This window comes from Moschus berezovskii, chromosome 21 (genome assembly GCF_049115385.1).
Source record: "Moschus berezovskii isolate FMDL1 chromosome 21, NW_MosBer_1.0, whole genome shotgun sequence".
NCBI lineage: Eukaryota > Metazoa > Chordata > Mammalia > Artiodactyla > Moschidae > Moschus > Moschus berezovskii.
Genome location: NC_142480.1, coordinates 38046450 through 38067256, shown reverse-complemented (window position 1 = coordinate 38067256; position 20807 = coordinate 38046450). Strand labels below are relative to the sequence as shown.

Genomic DNA, 20807 nt, shown 5'->3' with positions numbered 1-20807 from the left:
ATAAACGAAGCTTTAAAATTGTACTGGCCAATCTTTTATACACTTACATGCAGTATCAGGACACACACAGATATACTGATACAGGATTCATTATTATATTCTCTTTCCTTTTATTTTTTTGAGTAGAAGCAATTTTAATAATAACACCTTCAGATTACTTTGAGAAAATAAAACTTCATAAAATTATAACAGCGCAACCATAACATACTTTTAGGTTTCATGCTACTTTTGTACTCAATAACGTTGCCGTATTTTTCAATCAAAGAAATGAAGTAATAGTAAGCTCCACAGGAAGATTTTAGCTAGTACGGAGCTAAATTTAAAAAGAAAAGTTTAAATTCCCTTCTATTTAATAGTTTTTGTGATTCGAAATAACCACTCTCTAAAAATATCTAGGAAGACTGACAATGAGAAGCGACTAAGGAAGAATTTGTCCAGGCAGATATTTTAAAATACCATAATGCCTATATAATAAAAATAGTGTGGCACTCACACATGAATTAGATAAACTAGCAGAAAAGAATGTAGGTACACATGAAAGTTCAATCAACAATAAGGGTGGCATCTCAAGTAACTAGAGCAAAGACAGACTTTGTAGTAAGTGATCCTGGGGCAACTTGTTACCCATATTGAAAAAGATAAAATTAGATCCATATATATAAGAATAAACTGCAAATGGATTAAAGTTATAAATGTAAAAAGATAAATTTAAAAATAAGATTTTTAAATAAATTTTAAGTTTTAAAATTTAAGTAAAATTAAAGTGTAAAAAATGCAAAATAAAATAAATAAAGAATATAAACTTAGGTGAATCCCTGTATAGCTTGAAACATCCCACTGTGTAAGGATATTCTCAGAGAGTAAGAAGACGGCAAGTAGAAATGAGCCAGCTTAACAGATCTTCAACTAGACAAATCTAGAAAAAATTTAACCCTCAAAACAAGAGTGATGGATTATAATTCATTAACTAAGAAGCCATGAGTACATAAAAGCTTCATGAAATACATAAAAGTGCTTTTTGAATACAAAGGGGGATAAGGAAAGCTTTTCCTTACACTAGAATGTCAATAAGCAAAGGAACAATGGGACTAGCACATCACCACTTTGTAACCACCAGAGCAGCAACTTATTAAATTTAGAATTATCAAAGGAAGCTAAAAGCAGTGGGTAGAGTATCTCATGAGAAACAGGGTATTTACATATTCTAAAACTATCTTACCACAAATTACTAACTACAAAAGAAATAATTTGTTACTTAACAGCAGAGAAACTTGGGCAAAACAACTTTAACCAAGTGACTAAAGCTGACATCACTAGCAACAAGATAAACCAACATCATGTGCTCCTATGATGCAATGAAAAGAACACAATGTAATTTTTGTAGTTGTTGTTGTTGAGTCGCTCAGTTGTGTCCAACTCTGCAACCGCGCACGGACTGCAACACTCCAGGTTTCTCTGTCCTTCACTATCTCCCGGAGTTTCCCTCCTAAAATACATAACTAATCCAACCAGGAAAAAAAAAATCATACAAATCCAAGGCTACAGTACTACCTACCCTACAAGCCTTCAGAAAATTTCAAGTGAGGTCTACTTTGGGACACTGCAACATCCTGTTTCCTGCGTCCCATATTCAATCTTCTAGATCTCCAGGATCTAGGGGATGCTCACACTGCTAGCCATTGAACTCAACAGACTGAAGAGAGAAGACACTTTTTCTAGTTCAAATCAAAATAAGAACTAAAAGAAACACGTTTTATTTTCTAAACCATTACATCAAATTGTATCTAATCACAGTAAATACAATGAATTTTTTTAACTTATAAGAAGGATTTAATAAAAGAAAAAAATCTAAATATCCTATAACTTTTAAAAAAACTAATCTGCTGGACTTCGCTGGTGGTGCAGTGGTGAAGAATCCACCTGGCAATGCAGAGAATGCAGGTTCCATCCCTGGTCTGAGAAGTCTTACAAGATCCCACATGCTGCAGAGCAACCAAGCCCACGTGCCACAATTCCTGAGTCCACATGCTCTGGAGCTCACGTGCTGCAACATCTCTCATGATGCAATTAAGATCCTGTGTGCCATAACTAAGACCTGGCACAGCCAAATAAATAAATGAATATTTTTTAAAGAAAACTCATCTGCCAGTCATAACCACACACCCAATTTTGTCCCTGTATGAAACTGAAACTATGTCATTTACATTTGCATATTAGGTAAGATTTAAAAAGCAGTTAAAAATTATTTCTGATTTCATACATACTAATTGCCCATGACTTCTAACTGTAAACAGTTTTCAGTCCACCTACTGTTCAAGACTAAATATATCTTCTAATTCACAACAAAAATGAAACTTTTTAAAATACATACCATCATCATCTTTGCTTTCTAGTGGAACACTCCAAGCTATCAGGTTTCTTGCTGTACGACCCTCCTCTGCAACTATTCTCCGTACTTTGTCATGACTATTGGAGCGCTGGAATGAAGCCTATGCACAGATAAGAGAACATGCATTAGTTTGTTAGTCAACATACAAAATACAGTTGGCAAACAAATTCATCATTACTCTTCTTTTCTCAGAAAGAAAAGAGTTAAAACTAATTTGGGATCAGAAAGGTGCTTATACAGAAATAAGAGTAAGTCACAGGTCTTTTTTAGTTCTAAAATTTTACAAGACTGAATTTTACAACTTTAAAAATAAATCATTTTAAGAATAAATTCAACCTAAGATTTTAGAAAGTGTCCTAAGGAGCACACACTGCTGTGTACCCATTTCAGCACCACTCCTCATTATGTATCAACAGGGTAAGACATAGTTTTTACAGACATGCTACATATTTCCTTTGAAAGTTCTCCACAACATAAAACGTTTTTCAAGACGTCTATTCTTTCTCTATGGATAATGCTAAACTAAATCTTCACTCAGTTGTAAATTTTCACTGCATAATTTTATCTCTAAGTTATTGAGAGTCTAAACAATAATTCTTATAAACTTAAAAATTTAAGTTGCAAAATTTATAATTCTGCCCTCCTGCATACAATGGTGTGTGTGTGTGTGTGTGTGTGTGTGTGTGTGTGTTCTTGCTTTCTCTAGTCCCAAACAGGTGTGTGTGTGTGTGTGTTCTTGCTTTCTCTAGTCCCAAACAGAGGTAGGTGTGTGTGTGTGTGTGTGCGCGTGTGTGCGTGTGTGTGTGTGTGTGTGTGTGTTCTTCCTGTCCCAAACAGCTGAAAGCAACACTAGCCTACAGGTTCAGCCGCACCAAGACCCTGGGCAAATGGAAGCCAAGTCCTATAACATAAATCAAATTACCTTCCCACAAATGAACACTAAACCAGAACAGTCCACTTATCTAAGCCAATAATCTATGAAAATAAAAGAGTTCTAGAGCATCCCTATGAGCATAAGGATGCAGCCTCCTTGCCCAACCCTAATTCCATGTGGGCAATCTACCGCCTTCTGAAGGGAGTTCCCTACTGGGTCCAGCCCAAAATTCTAGTCCAACATTAATGGTGTATTTGTCTTCTCTTCTGGTTCTTGCCAGTCTAAACTCTTAGCATCCTTGGAATACTTAGGCAACAACACATTTACTGGGCAATTACTACGTGCAAAGCACTGTATAAGACACTGAGAATACAAAAATATCTGGTAGTATGATGACAGAGCATGAGATGGCCAGATGGCATCACCAACACAATGGACATGAGTTTAAGTAAACTCTGGGAGTTGGTGATGGACAGGGATGCCTGGCGTGCTACAGCCCATGGGGTCACAAAGAGTTGGCTGAGCAACTGAACTGAACTGAATTGATGCTGTGCTGTGCTTAGTCTCTCTGTAGTGTCCTACTCTTCGTGACCCCATGGGCTGTAACCTGCCAGGCTTCTCCGTTCATGGGGATTCTCCAGACAAGAATACTGGAGTGGGTTGCTCTTTCCTTCTCCAGGGGATCGTGCCAACCCAGGTGTGGTCTCCTGCACCACAGGTGGATTCTTTACCAGCGGAGCTACCAGGGAAGCCATATGGTAATATACTTGTCTTCAAAGAATTAACAGTCCAAATTAGAGAACCAAACCCTTAAGAGCAAAAAATAACATGTGGATTAATTAGTATGGTATCTAGTCTCCAGAGATGCCCCACTTCCCCTCAATAAACTGCTCCTCCTGATGCTCCTATCTTTGTATAATCCCCTCCCCTATAACCTGGGTCTGTGACCTGCTTTTTTGACCTACAAAATGAGGTGGAAGAGACACAGCTAATTCCTGAAAATAGGTCATAAAAAGTTTCACAGTCTCTATCTGGGTCTCTTGGAATGCTCCCTCTTGGGATATTTACTCTAGAAATCCAGTCATCAAGCTATGAGAAGCCAAAGTTACCAGGAGAGATACCACATAAGGGCGGCACTCTGGCTGACAGCCCCAGCTGAACTCCCAGCTGACAGACAACATCCACTGAGTCATCCTGGACATCCCAGCCCAGTCAAGCCCTCAGATGACTGCTGCATCCCAGCACCCCAGGCGCCCCCAGGCAGAAAAACCACCTAGTCAACCCACAGAATCATGACAGATAACAGGAACTATATATATGCACACTAATCCACAATATACACATCTGTATTTCTGTATTTATCTGTATAGAGATATTGAAACTGAAAGATATTGAACCTCTCATTTCAATCCTACACCACAAGTTCATTTTAGCCTCCCAGCTCTTATCATCTAAAATATTTTTACTTATCTGTTCAATTCTAATATATATATATATATATGTAGTTTCAGAAAAAGGTGGTGAGGGGGGCGGGGGGTAGTGAATTCCCTGGCAGTCCAGTCCAGTGGTAAGGACTCTGTGCTTTCACTGCCGAGGTGGGTGGTTTTAGTCACTAAGTCGTGTCTGACTCTTGCAACCTCATGGACTGTAGCCGGTCATGCTCCTCTGTCCATGGGATTTTCCAGGCCAGAATACTGGAGTGGGTAGCCATTTACTTCTCTAGAGGATCTTCCCGACCCAGGGATCGAACCCAGGTCTCTTGCACTGCAGGCAGAATTTTTCACCAACTGAGATACCAGGGAATACCCTTCACTGTCAAGAGCCTGGGTTTAATCCCTGGTCAGGGAACTAAGATCCCACAAGCTTCACTGTGCAGTCAAAAAAAAAAAAAGTTTCATAACCACTAACCCATATCTCTGTGAGAAACTCATTTATTAGCAAGATTATATTTCTATACAGGTTTATCTTTAGCCTTACAGGATCCAAAGTACTAGATTTTGTGTTTTCCTTAATTACTTAAATTACTTGTTTCCTTCATTAAATTGTTATTTTCCTTAATTACTTAAACTGGTTCTTCTCATCTTCACCCTTTCAGTGTGGTTACATTACATACTTACATTACTCTTTATGTTTTGGGTTCTCCTCACCTACTGGTTGATTTTAATTGCTTGCTTATTTGGGAAGTATGTGAAAGAAATGCAACAAACTATTCTCAAACAAAGGAATTGATTAATGAGAAGTATGACTTTGAAAACTGGGAAAGGAGTACATCAAAGTTTATACTGTCACCCTGCTTATTTAACTTACACGCAGAGTACAACATGCAAAATGCCAGGCTGAATGAAGCACAAGCCGGAATTAAGACTGCCAGGAGAAATATCAACAACCTCAGATATGCAGATAACACCACCATTATGACAGAAACCAAGAGGAACTAAAGCACCTCTTGATGAAGGTGAAAGAAGACAGTGAAAAAGCTGGCTTAAAACTCAACATTCAAAAAACTAAGATTATGGTATCTGGTCCCATCACTTCATGGCAAATAGATGGGGAAACAAGGAAAACAGGGTCAGACTTTATTTTCTTGGGCTCCAAAATCACTGCGGACAGTGACTGCAGCCAGGAAATTAAAAGACGCTTGCTCCTTGGAAGAAAAGCTATGACAACCTAGACAGCATGTTAAAAAGCAGAGACTTCACTTTGCCAACAAGTCCGTATAGTCAAAGCTACTGTTTTTCTAGTAGTTATGTATGGATGTAAGAGTTGGACCCGAAAGAAGGCTGAGCATCAAAGAATTGATGCTTCTGAATTGTGATGTTGGAGAAGGCTCTTGAGAGTCCCTTGGACTGCAAGGAGATCAAACCAGTCAATCCTAAAGGAAATCAACCCTGAATATTCATCGGAAGGACTGATGCTGAAGCTGAAGTCTAATACTTTGGCCACCTGATGCTAAGAGCCAACTTGTTGGAAAAGACCTTGAGACTGGGAAAGATCAAAGGCAAGAGGAGAAGGGGACAACAGAGGATGAGATGGCTGGATGGCATCACTGACTCAATGGACATGAGTTTGAGCAAGCTCTAGGATATGGTGAAGGACAGGGTAGCCTGGTGTGCTTCAGTCCACTGGGTTGCAGAGTCGGACACAATTGAGTAAGTGAACAACAGAAATGCTTTTGAGAGAAGAGAAAAGTCACTATATGCTAGGGCAGGGGCTCACAAGCAACTTCTATAATAAACAATTCACATTTGAGAATAAGTTGTAATCATGGTACTTTTTGCACTTAAGTACTTCAATGTGTATTTCATATATCTAAAAGATATTCCCTCATATAACTATACTATGACTATCAAATCAGAAAATTATCACTGATCCAAATTATCTAAATTACAGTAATTATTTAAATTTCACCAACTGTTCCACTAATGCTTTTGATAGTATAAAGCTGACAAGAGATATAAGCTCAGTTATTTCAGGAGCTCTACAAACTCCAAGCAAGACAAATACAAATACAAAGAAAACCATGCTGAGACTGACCACAGAAAAATTGATGATAACCTGAAACACAGGGAAAATTTTAAAAGCATACAGAAGAGGGGGAGAAAGTTCACCTTTAAAGAAGCAACAGCATAATAAGATGGACAGCTCTGCATTGTCCAGACAGTGATAAAATAAATAATCTATAATAAACTAATCAGTCACTTATTACTATCTATTCGGTAGAATAGTAGGGTCAAAATCTTGACTTGAGAGTTCAAGAGAATGCTGAGTAAGAAAATGGAGACAGTAAATATTAAAAAAAAAAAAAAAAAAAAACTTTGAGTATTGTAATAAAGGTGAACCAAGAAAGAAGAAAGCAGAAATGAACAGAGAAGGTTTTTTAAATGAGTGCCAGCGTATTTTTATGTTGATGGGGATGATCCACAGAAAGTGAAACTGCATATCTAGGGAAAAAGGGAATAATCAAAGAAGACAAATCTGTGAGTAACAGGAACTGAATTTCAGAATACATAAATGAAACAACTAGCTCAAACTATTAGGAAAACAAAGACTGTTCTCTTCCACTCTAAGACTGTAACATAAAGTTAACCCAAATTTTCCTCTCCAGAACTTAACTTTTGATATTTTAAATATAAACACCTGTACCCACATTTCTTCATTACTCCGACCTTACCCTGGATATACACATTACATCTACTTATATGACTCATAAGCTTTCACTGAAACTCATTAGTTCGTGAACAATGTTACAGCTCCATTCTGTGCAAAACACTTGAATCATCGCTTTTCTATTCCCATATTTTCCAATCAATGATAATATCATAAAATCGCTTCCTTCTGCTAAAAGACATTTCCCAATGATTATTAGCTTTATATAACTTAGGTTGGCATTTATCATTTAGATTATCTAAGTATTGTTTTAACCAAGAAGTATCACTATTCTTTTCAGGCCAGATGACTAAATGTCTATAGGTCACCTACTTTTCATCTCTTTTTCAGATAATTTTCTTATGCAACCAAAGAAAATTGTATAGGTAAATATACACAGATATATATCAGGTCATAAAATTTACTATCATATTCTTTATAACTCAAGAGTCTTCATAAAATAGTGAGTTTCTCAGAACTACAATGACCACAAGACAGCAATGTTGTAGTACCAGAAAACTTGAAATCTAGTATTTTCTTATTCTACAAACATTTCAGTTCTACTACAAAATTATGAGGTTACTTCTTTTATACTTAGTACACATACACACATTCAAAGAAAAACCACCAGCTCAGGACTGTCATCATTCTTAATTCCAATACTTTATAAAGAAAAGCATTATAACACTCATCTTACTACAACACATGATTGAAAACCATTTCTCAGTTTAAAGGACAGCTGCCTTCTGCAACATAAGCTGAATGAACTCTTTTCAGTAAAAACTCATATATTTTGATCAATTTTAGTAATCCTATTCTTATAAAAAAAAATCTCAGTAGTAACTTAATATAATTTTAAACTTTTAAATTTAAGCATCAGGGTTTGAAATGCAATAAATGAGTCAGAGATACTCCATAATATTCCAGATGTCTATTTCAAACAGTATTTTCACATAGGTTCTTTTCTTCCAAGAGATTTAAACAAAATATATGTATTTTCATCCAAAGTCACAGTGTGCCACCTAGTGCCATATGGAGATTTTACAGAGGCTTGTTCAAATACTAAATGTTTCAATAAAAATTATACACATCAGTCTTGAGGTAAAGTTTTTAAGTTTGACTCTTACAGTATATTACCTAAGAAAGCAAGTGTTTAGAATGTTTACCAAGAAATGCATATACCTCTTAGCAAGACTGATGAAGCAAAGAGAAGAAAGAAGGCAAAAATTATCAATACCAAGAACAAAAAGGAACATCACTTAAGATTCTAGAGCCTCTAGACATCAGAAAGATAAAAGAATGTTATAAATAAAATATGAATTTGAAAATTTTTATGAAATGCACAAATTCCTTGAAAAACACGATTTAACCAAATCTAGGCATAAAATCCTGGGGCTTCCTGCGTAGCTCAGTCAGTAAAGTATCTGCCTGCAATGCGGGAGATCTGGGTTCAATTTCTGGGTTGGGAAGATCCCCTGGAGAAGGAAATGGCAATCCACTCCAGTATTCCTGCCTGGACAATCCCATGGACAGAGGAGTCTGGCGGGCTGCAGTTCATGGGATCTCAAGAGTTGGACATGACTTAGTGCTATCTTTCTTTCTTTGGCATAAAAGGAAATAGAAAAATCTGAGTATTTACTAAAGAAATTAAAAATTTTTAAACACTGAAGAAATATTTACTGAAGAAATTCCATAAAAGAAAATCCAGGCTTAAATGAGTTTCACTGATGAATTCCCTTCCTCACTGAAGGAGAAATTATACTAAATTCTTCCAGAGAAAAAAATGAAGGATCAAATCTCAAGTCACAGAGTGACTCATGACCCTGAATATTAGAACCTAAGAGGACAAGAAAAGTAAATAAGCAGTTCAAACTCCTTCAAAAGTAACAATATGAACTTTTACATTACATATACCTACACACACACACACACACACACACACACATCTGCTGACTGAATCCAGTGAAAACATCACAACCAAGTTGATTTTATTTCAGGAAGCAAGGCTAGTTTAACATTTTTAAATCAATGAATGCAATTCATCATATTAACTAAATAAAGGAGAAGAGTTTGATGTTCTTTTCAACAGATGAAAAAAGCAAGTGATAAACCTGGATACCCATCTATGATAAAAATTCTTCATAAACCTCAGTAAATATCATATTAAATGACACTATCTTGAAAGAGACAGGATGCCTATAATCACCACTTCCATCATCATGATACTGAAGTTCCTAGTCCATGTAATAAGGTGAGAAAAAGAATGAGAGGGAAATTATAAGGTGAATCTAGAATAGCTTGTTAGACTAGAAAGTACAGAAGGACTCAAAGAATAATAGAAGCATATGAAAAGATACAAGAGCCAGTGTGAAGGAACTTCCACCAGCTAAGTCAAGGACAATATGAGCATCAAAATAAAGAATGTAATATTAAATAAAATAAAAAATCCAAGAAGTCTGAAAGACAGGCAGACAGATAGATAGGCATGAAGATAACTAATAATTATTATCATCAGTGAATGCTAAAACTAGCGGATAGATGGTTTGATGAGTTGCAGGATATTTACATAGCCTCAAAGTCTCTCTCAACAAATAACATACTACTTTCAAAAGACAAAGCAAACTTCAAAGAGAAAAACCTGACAATACCCTATATTAACCAAGTGATCAGAGTCCACATGACCAACAGTAGGACAAACTGACATCATATGCTTCCTGATGTGATATACTGAGAAGGATACACCATTCACGTGATATTCTGCCAAAAACACAAAATCTGAGTCTGTGACAAGAAAATATGACCCAAATCAAGTGACCTTCTTCAAAACAGACCTGAAAGAACTGCCCTGTGTAAGTGATCTGACTCGCCTCTCGGTGTGCTCCTCCTCACAGGCAGGACACCCACACCCTTTCTCTCTGGGCGTGTACCTCTGCCTTGCTTCTGTCTGAAATAAACTGTTTCTCTGTGTGCTCTCCCATTTGCTGTGCTACGTCTCTAATAATAAACTCTGTACCTATTTTTATAGCTTTTACCTTCTTGAGAAATTCATTTTTCAATGGGCACAAGAGCCAGAGCAACTTTGCTTCTAGCCGCTAGCCCTACGGGTGGTCTAGTAGAGATAATTCCTGGTTTTCACCCAGGCTATTGTTATTGTTCAGTTGCTAAGTCACATCTGACTCTCTATGACCCCATGTATCGCAGCATGCTAGGCTTCCCTGTTCTTCATTATCTCCCAGAGTTTGCTGAAACTCATGTCCATTGAATTCACCCAGGCTACCCAGGTTCAGTTCCTGGGCAGGGAACTAAGATCTCTTCATACCACCCCTCACTGCTGTCTCCTCAAGATCAAAATATTCTTAAGAGGTTCATGGAAGAGTAATAGGCATGTATTTATGAAAAAGTGAAAGAGTTAGTCACTCAGTTGTCTGACTCTTTGCAACCCCACAGGCTATAGAGTAGCCTGTCAAGCTACTCTATCCATGGAATTCTCCAGACAAGAGTACTAGAGTGGGAAGCCATTCCCTTCTCCAGGAGATCTGCCTGATGCAGGGATGTGTCTACAAATAAATGTACATGTGTGTAGCTATATATGTATATGTCTTTGACTCTATACGTGATTTTTCTTTTGGCCATACCATGCAGTATGTGGGATCCTAGTTGCCCAAGCAAGGATGGAACCTAGACCCCTGACAGTGGAAGCACAGAGTCCTAACCACGGGACCACCAGGGAATTCTCTATATGTGATTTTATATGTGTATGTGTGTATGTATCTATATTTTATACACACACACACATATAAAATAAAAGAATATGAGAAAGGAAAAGAGACAAAATTAGTAATTGGTAAAGTTAGTGAAAGAATATCAGAGAATTATCTGTACTCCTCTTGCAACCTTTCTTAAATCTGAAATGACAGGAAAATAAGAGGTCCTAAAAATAATGATAATAAAGGATGATATTTTCATGATCTTCAAGCACAGAAAAAAGTCTTAATTGGGATACAAAAAAAGCACTAATCATGTAGGAAAAAAATTATGAACTTCATTGGAATTAAGAACACATTCTTATATTAAAAAGACATCATTAAAAGAATGAAAAAGCAAGCCACAAAGAAGATATATGTGTAAAAGTAACAAAGCTCTTATACCCAGAATAAAGAACTCCTTAAATCAATTAGAAAAAGAAAGATAACCCAAAAAGAAAATGAAAATTGAATAGGCATTCACGAAAGACATATAAATAACCAACTATCATATGAAAAGGTACTCAAAAGTAAGTACTGAAAATATTAAAACATTTTAAAATAAATGACAATACCATGTGATGACAAGGAGTTGGGCAACTGCTTGCACTGCTGACAGAAAGTTAAACTAATATACAAAAACTTATGAAATCTGGCATTATCTAAAAGCACAAACAAGCCTCATCTTCATTGCTCTTCCTGTCTGCCATCTCCAACTCCACTGACATTTAATCAGTTCCCTATAGCCACCAAGCTCCCTCCTAATTCAGCGCATTTATATCAGATTTTCTCTTCTATTTAGCATGGTCTGCACTCTACAATGTACATTTATTGGCTTCCTCCCCAGCATTTACTGCCTACATCTTTTGTAATAGTTCAGTTTTTATTGGGGTACCATTTGGTTCTATGAAGACCTCTAAGGCCTTTTAGAACTAACACCAAAAAAAAGATGCCCTTTTCATCAGAGGGGACTGGAATGCTGAAGTAGGCAGTTGAGAGATACCTGAAGTAACAGGCAAGTTTGGCCTTGGAGTACAAAAGAAAGAAGGGCAAAGGCTAACAGAGTTATGCCAAGAGAACACATTGGTCAGAGCAAACACCTTCTTCCAACAATACAAGAAATGACTCCCCACGTGGACACCACCAGATGGTCAATACCAAAAACTCAGATTGATTATATTCTACGCAGCCAAAGATGGAGAAGCTCTATACAGCCAGCAAAATCAAGACCTGGGGCTGGCTATGGCTCAGATCATGAGCTCCTTATTGCAAAATTCAGACTTAAAGTGAAGAAAGTAGGGAAAATCACTAGGCCATTCAGGTATGACCTAAATCAAATCCCTTATGATTATATAGTGGAAGTGACAAAGAGATTAAAGGGATTAGATTTGAGAGACAGAGTGCCTGAAGAACTATGGATGGAGATACATAACACTGTACAGGAGAAGGTAACCAAAACCATGCCAAAGAAAAGGAAATCCAAGAAGGCAAAATGGCTGTCTGAGAAGCCATTTTCTCAGTACAGCTGAGAAAAGAAGAGAATCAAAAGGCAAAGGAGAAAGAGAAAGATATACCCCACTGAATGCAAAGTTCCAGAGAATAGCAAGGAGAGAGAAAGAAGTCTTCTTAAGTGAACAATGCAAAGAAATAGAGGAAAACGATAGAATGGAAAAGACTAGAAATCTCTTCAAGAAAATCAGAGATATCAAGGGAATATTTCATATAAAGATGGGCACAATAAAGGACAGAAATGGTAAAGAAGTAACAGAAGTGGAAGAGATCAAAAGAGATGGCAAGAATACCCAGAAGAACTGTACAAAAAAGGTCTTAACGACTGGATAACCACAATGGTGGGGTCACTCACCCAGAACCAGACATCCTGGAGTGTGAAGTCAAGTGGGCCTTAGGAAGCAATGCTGCCAATAAAGCTAGTGGAGGTGATGGAATTTCAGCAGAGCTGTTTAAAATCCTATAAGATGATGCAATCAAAGTGTTGCACTCAATATGTCAGCAAGTTTGGTAAATCCAGCAGTGGCCACAAGACAGGAAAAGGTCAATCTTCATCCCAATTTCCAAGAAGGGTAGTACTAAAGAATGTTCAAACTACCAGACAATTGCACTCATCTCCCATGCTAGTAAGGTTATGCTCAAAATCCTTCAAGCGAGGCTACAGCATTATGTGAAACTGAAAACTTCCAAATCTTCAAGCTGGATTAGAAAAGGCAAAGAAACCAGAGATCAAATTGTCAACAATCGCTGGATCACAGAGAAAGCAAGGAAATTCCAGAAAAATATCTACCTCTGTTTCACTGACTATTCTAAAGCCTTTGATTGTATGGATCATAACAAACTGTGGAAAACTCTCAGAGAGGTGGGAATACCAGACCATCCTACCTGTCTTCTGAGAAACCTGTATGCAGGTCAAAAAGCAACAGTTAGAACCTTACATAGAACAACTCACAGGTTGAAAACTGAGAAAGGAATACAACAAGACTGTCTATTGTCACCCTGTTTATCTAACTTACATGCAGAGCTCATCATACAAAATGCCAGGCTACATAAGTTACAAGCTGGAATCAAGATTTCCAGGAGAAATATCAACAATCTCAGATATGCAGATGATACCACTTTAATGGCAGAAAGCAGAGAGGAACTAAAGAGCCTCTTGATGAAAGTGGGAAAAGAGAGTGAAAAAGCTAGCTTAAAACTCAACATCAAAAAAACTAAGATCATGGCATCCAGTCCCCTCACTTCATGGCAAATAGAAGGGGGAAAGGTGGAAGCAGTGGCAGATTTCTTCTTCTTGGGCTCAAAAATCACTGTGGGTGGTGACTGCAGCCATGAAATTAGAAGACAATTGCTTCTTGCAAGGAAAGCTATGACAAACCCAGACAGTATATTAAAAAGCAAAGACATCACTTTGCCGACAAAGGTCTGTATAGTCAAGGCTATGGTCTTTCCAGTAATCATATACAGCTGTGAGAGCTGGACCATAAAGAGGGCAGAGTGCTGAAGAATTGATGCTTTCGAACTATGGTGCTGGAGAAGACTCTTGAGAGTCCCTTGGACTGCAAAGCATCAAACCAGTCAGTATTAAAGGAAATCAACCCTAAATACTCATTAGAACTGATGCTGAAGCTGAAGCTCCAGCTCCAGTACTTTGGCCCTCTGATGTGAAGAGCCGACTCATTAGAAAAAAGCTTGAAGCTGGGAAAGATTGAGAGCAGGAGAAGGGGGTGACAAGAGGATGAGATGGTTGGACAGTATCACCAACTCAATGGACATGAACTTGGGCAAATTCTGGGAGAAGGTGAGGGACAGGGAAGCTAGTGTGCTTCAGTCCATGGGGTTGAAAAGAGTCAGATGCAACTTGGCGACTGAACAACAGAAAAAACAACCTTCCCATCAGGAAGCTTACACAAGCTCTTAGCCTCATCCGCCAGAGGGCAGAGAGAAGATGCAAGAAGAAACACAATCCCAGAGCAGCTAGAACAAAAACTACATTACAGAAAGTTAATCAGGATGAAAAAGCAGAGAGTATGTCCCAAATGAAGGGATAAGATAAAACCCCAGAAAAACAACCAAATGAAGTGGAAATAGGCAACCTTCTAGAAAAAGAATTCAGAATAATGATAGTGAAGATGATCAAGGATATCAGAAACAGAATGGAGATGTAAGAAATATTTACCAAAGACCTAGAAGAACTAAATAACAAAAAACCAGATATGAACCACACACTAGACTAAGGAATCAATAGCAGAACAACTGAGCCAGAAGAACAGACCAGTGACCTGAGGACAGAATGGTGGAATTCAGTGCCACAGAACGGAATATAGAAAAAAGAATGAAAAAAAAAAAACAACGAAGACAGCCTAAGAGACCTCTGAGACAACATTAAACGTACCAACATTCACATCATAGGGGTCCCAGAAGGAGAAGAGAGGGAGAAAGGACCTGAGAAAATATATGAGAATACAATAGCTGAAAAATTCTGTAACATGGGAAAGGAAATAGTCAACCAAGTCCAGGAAGCACAGAGTCCCAGGAAGGATAAACCCAAGGAGGAACACACCAAGACACATAGTAATCAAACTGATAAAAATTAAAGACAAAGATAAAATATTAAAAGCAAAAAGGGAAAAATGACAACTTACAAGGGAACTCCCATCAGGTTATCAGCTGATTTCTCAAGAGAAACTCTACAAGCCAGAAGGGATTGGCACAATATATTTAACGTGATGAAAGGGAAGAACCTACAACCAAGAATATTTCACCCAGCAAGACTCTGTTCAGACTGATGAAGAAATCAAAAGCTTTCCAGACAAACAAAAGTTATGAATAGCTAACTTTTAAGTTATGAATAGCACCACCAAATCAGCTTTACAACAAATGCTAAAGGAACCTCTCTGGGCATAAAGTTCCTTCTTCAGGCAGGAAACACAAGAGAAGGAAAAGACCTACACAAAATAAACCTAAAACAATTAAGAATGGTAATATGATCATCAGTTCAGTTCAGTTCAGTCGCTCAGTCATGTCCGACTCTTTGTGACCCCATGAATCACAGCACGCCAGGCCTCCCTGTCCATCACCAACTCCCGGAGTTCACTCAAACTCATGTCCATCGAGTCGGTGATGCCATCCAGCCATCTCATTCTCTGTCGTCCCCTTCTCCTCCTGCCCCCAATCCCTCCCAGCATCAGATATGGATAATTACCTTAAATGTAAACAGATTAAATGCCAGAAGGTGGAAAAAACATGTGCGTGTATGCACTTCCATTTAACCACATCACTCTACTTAACCCCTCAAATTGTATGTAATTATTTTATATTGTTAGGTCAATCATGTTTCCATTGTAACTTACAAATATAATTATCTTATTTTTTTGTCTGGCTATTGATTGTGAAAATTGTTTTAAAAAAAAGTTTTACTATTGTGATTATATAACTATTACTTAATACCATTATATCATGATCAGTCAACAGAAATTAATAGAATTCTATATCACTAAAGCTACCATTTAATAGAAAAACTTCTAATCACTTTTTAAAATCAAGATACATGCCAGAATTACCTTGGAATTTTTTGAAAAATACAAATGCCCAGGTATTGCTTTTTTTCTACAAAGCTCCAGATGTGTTTCTAATAAGCAACCATATTTAAAAACTAGACTATATGATCTTTTTTATCTAGTTTGTTTCATTTTTTTCTATTTCATATTCAGTGCTCCCATTTCATTCAGTTTATGTTTTCCAATTTCTCTGTCTCTTTTTTTTATGTTCTTTCTCAAGGCTTTATCAAGCATAGCAGAAATGCCTTTACACATGCTAAAGCTGAAACTGCAATACTTTGGCCACCTCATGCGATGAGTTGATTCACTGGAAAAGACTCTGATGCTGGGAAAGGTTGGGGTCGGGAGGAGAAGTCGGACACGACTGAGCGACTGAACTGACTGAACTGACGTGTAATTATATATTTTAGAAAACTTAGAACTTTTTGCCTAGCTAAAAAATTTATGACATTTTGATTCTACCTATTTGTTTGACTTAGTATGAACAGAATGTTAGATATGTAATTTAAAAAACAGATACACAACAAAGCTTTACTATATAGCAAAGGGAACTACAGCCAATATCTTGCAATAACCTATAATCAAAAATAATCTGAAATATAATATGTGTACATGTATAACAGAATCACCTTGCTGTGTACCTGAAACACTGTAAGTCAACTATACTTCAATAAAATGTATATATTAAGGAAAAAAAAGAGTTTGCATTCTGAACCACATAAACATTGTATAGTGGTAAAGAACCCACCTGCCAACCCAGTAAACATAATGAGATGTGGGTTCGATCCCTGGGTCAGGGAGATTCCCCTGAAGGAGGACATGGCAATCCATTCTAGTATTCTTGCCTGGAAAAATTTCATGGGCAGAGGAGCCTGGCAGCATGCAGTCCATAGGATCACAAAGAGTAGGACACAACTAAATCAACTTAGCAAGCATGAAACATTGTATATAATATTAAAACAAAACAAATCAAAAAGAGAGGCTTCCCTGGTGGCACAGTGGTAAAGAACCCGCCCGCCAATGCAGGAGACGTGAGTTTGATCCCTGATCCAGGAAAATCCCACACGCTGTGGAGCAACTAAGCCCCTGTGCCACACCTACTGAAGTCCATGCATCCCAGAGCCTAAGCTCCACAACCAGAGAAGCCACTGCGATGAGAGGCCTGTACACCGCAACTAGAGAGTAGCCCCCACTTTCCACAACTAGAGAAAAGCCCGTGAAGCAATGAAGACAGCACAGCCATAAATAAATAAATCAAATAACTTTCTGAAAGACTAAAAAGAGGCTGAAAACAGTGGAATAAATTTTTCCAGAATACTGAGAGAAAATTTTCTCAATCTAGACTTCTACATTCAGCAACACCATGGGGCAGGAAAAAAGATTCAGACAAACAAAAACAGAGCTTAGAACTGAACGGCCCTCACTGTAAGAAATTCTCAGAATATAAAAGGCAGAAGAAGAATGATCCCAAATGACAGATTTAAAAAATTTTAAACTCAGAATTTATTATTTATGTCTTTAAGATATAAAAGAAACTGGAGTGTGGAATGGGGCAGATGAGATAGGAAAGGAAAATATAAGTAGATATAATCCTACATTTACACCCAAAAGAGGAGGTTCCTGCCCTAAGTCCTACATTTTAGAAGATTACACCTATCAAAATACCAAAACATCAAAAATGTCAAAACAAAAAGATAGCAAGTAACTAATTGAGTATATAGGAATTAATAGAGGGGGATTCACACACTGAACTGAGGCCTCCCCACCCTAAGAGCAAACAATGAGGAAGAGAAGGAAGAAGGCAAAGCACAGCCTCTGTGCTGGGAAACCAAAACAAAAATATCTAATTTTACTTAAAAATAGCCACCCCCCATTTCCCATAAGAAGTCTCTAGTCACCTGGATTATCCCATAAACCATATTTCCTCCTCCTGGGTTTGAGTGAGATAGTTTTTGAGTAGATACTTAGAACTGCCTGTAAATCTTGAGTTTAAAAAGCAGAATATGGGGAAGGTAAACTCATCTGCCCAGGGTTTCTGGGGAGTTTGACCACATTAGTGTCCACCTGAGATTCAGAGACCATCCTGGCCCAACTTCCGCCCTGCCAATCCCAGGGAGAACATTTCTCCTTTAAGAGCTGGCTGAGCCCTGGGTAGGAAAGTAGGTCAAGCTGCTAACATAAACTAATTTATAACCTTTTAAGATTAAGACATTAAGAAAAAAGCTAACTTCCATCTGTATTCTTGCCCTAGGTCACACAAATGTTAAGAGTGAGCGTCTATGGCTCTAGGGCTGAACAGTACACTTACTGTCAGTCACCTTAACTGCTTTATAACACGTGTTTCACAGAGTATCTTGTAGGTAACAAATATTGCATCAAAAAGGATGATGAATGAAAACAGAATGAAGGAAGGGAGGTAGAAGGAGGCTAAAAAAACTAAAGTTAGTGCTTAAGGTAAATTGATCACTTACCATTATTTTTTAATTCCTTTCTATGCCAAGAAGCTCATTTACCACACAAACCCATGGAGTATGATTCCTATAATAAAAAAAATATATAGTACATACTATTAGCCATAACACTGCCATAAAATCATATTTGTTTATAAAAAGATAAAAATTTCATTCCCATTAAGTTTCTCATTAGATGCAACAACAACAAAACATTACTCCTTTATATTTCATTTGGTTATACTATAGCATGTTTTATGCTAAACAACACCTCAATGCACTCCAAAAATAATGATATCGAAGAGAAAAAGTATTAATTACATAAATAGTCTCTGATATCCTAATCTGAGGCTTCAAACTTTTTTACTAGAGTCGGACACAACTGAGCGACTGGACTGAACTGAACTGAACTGATAAATACATACTTCATATTGAAACAAAGTTTCATGAAGTAACATTTACCTCTATTGTGAGAGATGCACTCTAATATTTCCTACTCTATTTCATTATTTAAATACTGTTTTCACTTAATTATGACCCACTAATGAATTTCGACTCAATATATAAAACACTGTGTAACCTCTCCTTGCTGCTGCTGCTGCTAAGTCGCTTCAGTCGTGTCCGACTCTGTGCGACCCCAAAGACGGCAGCCCACCAGGCTCCACCATCCCTGGGATTCTCCAGGCAAGAACACTGGAGTGGGTTGCCATTTCCTGCTCCAATGCATGAAAGTGAAAAGTGAAAGTGAAGTTGCTCAGTCGTATCCGACTTCGCAACCCCATGGACTGCAGCCTACCAGGCTCCTCCGTCCATGGGATTTTCCAGGCAAGAGGACTGGAGTGGGGTGCCATTGCCTTCTCCGAACCTCTCCTTAGGAACTTTCAACAACTGAGATTTGATCAGAATATCTTAATTATAGATGACCTAAAGGTCTACACAGAACAGATCCTACTTTTCAGGGAACCTATTTAATGGTGGTCAAAGCTTCATTCAAAGAAATCCAAAGCTAGGAAACTAGATTGAAAAAAAAAAAAAGAGGACAGAGAAATTGCAAGAAACAGTGGCTTAATCCTGTAAGAAAAGCTGCTGAACAAAGAAAAATAAGCAGCAATTGGAACCCAACTTTCTGGGACGATGGCCTTGGTCCCTTATCTTCACCAAGTGAATCCAATCCCTTTTAAATGCAGCACTTCAAATGAAAACATATGTTCAAACAAAAACTTACATACAAGTATTCAGAGCAACACTATTTCTAATAGCCAAAAAGTGGAAACAACCCAAATGTCCAAAAACTGATGGATAAATAAAATGTGCTACACCCATTCAAAGTAATCTTATTCAGCCATTAAAAAAAGAATAAAGTGCTTGCACATGCTACAACATACATGAATCTTTAAAACAAGATGCCAAATGAAAGAAGCCAGACATGAAAGACCATATTACATAATGCCACTTATATGTAATGTCCAAAATGGGCAAATCCATAGAATCAGAAAAACAGATTATTGCTTGCCTGGGGCTAGAGAGTTAGAGGAAATGGGAGTTACTGCTAATGAGTACAGCCTTTCTTTTGGGGATGATGAAAATGTTCTAAAATTCAACATGGTGGTGATTGCACAACTCTGTGAATATACTAAAAAACACTTTTTAACTGGGTGATTTGTTGGTATATATCTCAATAAAAATATTACATTTTAAAAAATACACTACCTCTGTTCACAACTCTCCAGTGCCTCCACGTCTCATGCAAAGTCAAAGTCAAAGTCCCCACAGTGGTCGAAGTCCCCACACTCTAAACTTTCTAACTCCTCATACATCTCTGACCTCATCTCCTACTCCTCTCTTCTCTGGTGTTCTTTCCAGCTCAGCGACACAGCCTCTGTAAGTTCCCCAACATGCCAGACACACTCCTGCCTCGGGCTTTACACTTTAAAGTCCTCATCTGGAATGCTCAAGACTGACTGCATCTTTGTCCACGTGTAACTTTCTCAGTGAGGCCTACCGAAGCAGTCTTTCTAAAATTGCAATCTGTTTATCCTGACTCCCACTACTGGCACTCCCTATCCCTTCTCTAGAGCATTCATTACTTTATACTATTTAACTTACTTGGTGTACTGTCCATCTCTCCCCACAAGA

At 37.7% G+C, this 20807-nt stretch overlaps 1 protein-coding gene across 4 annotated transcripts in view; it reads right to left on the bottom strand.

Moving 5' to 3' along the window:
* SCAPER (S-phase cyclin A associated protein in the ER) overlaps window positions 1–20807 on the bottom strand; it is a 420138-nt gene that overhangs the window by 379567 nt on the left and 19764 nt on the right. For all 4 annotated transcript variants that reach the window (XM_055418057.2, XM_055418061.2, XM_055418059.2 and 1 more), the window contains exons 2-3: window positions 18693–18759; window positions 2372–2489 (exon numbers count right to left, since the gene is read on the bottom strand). In XM_055418057.2, coding sequence (XP_055274032.1) covers window positions 2372–2489; window positions 18693–18695 — 121 coding nt within the window. In that variant the 5' untranslated portion in view covers window positions 18696–18759. The remainder of the gene's footprint in view (window positions 1–2371; window positions 2490–18692; window positions 18760–20807) is intronic.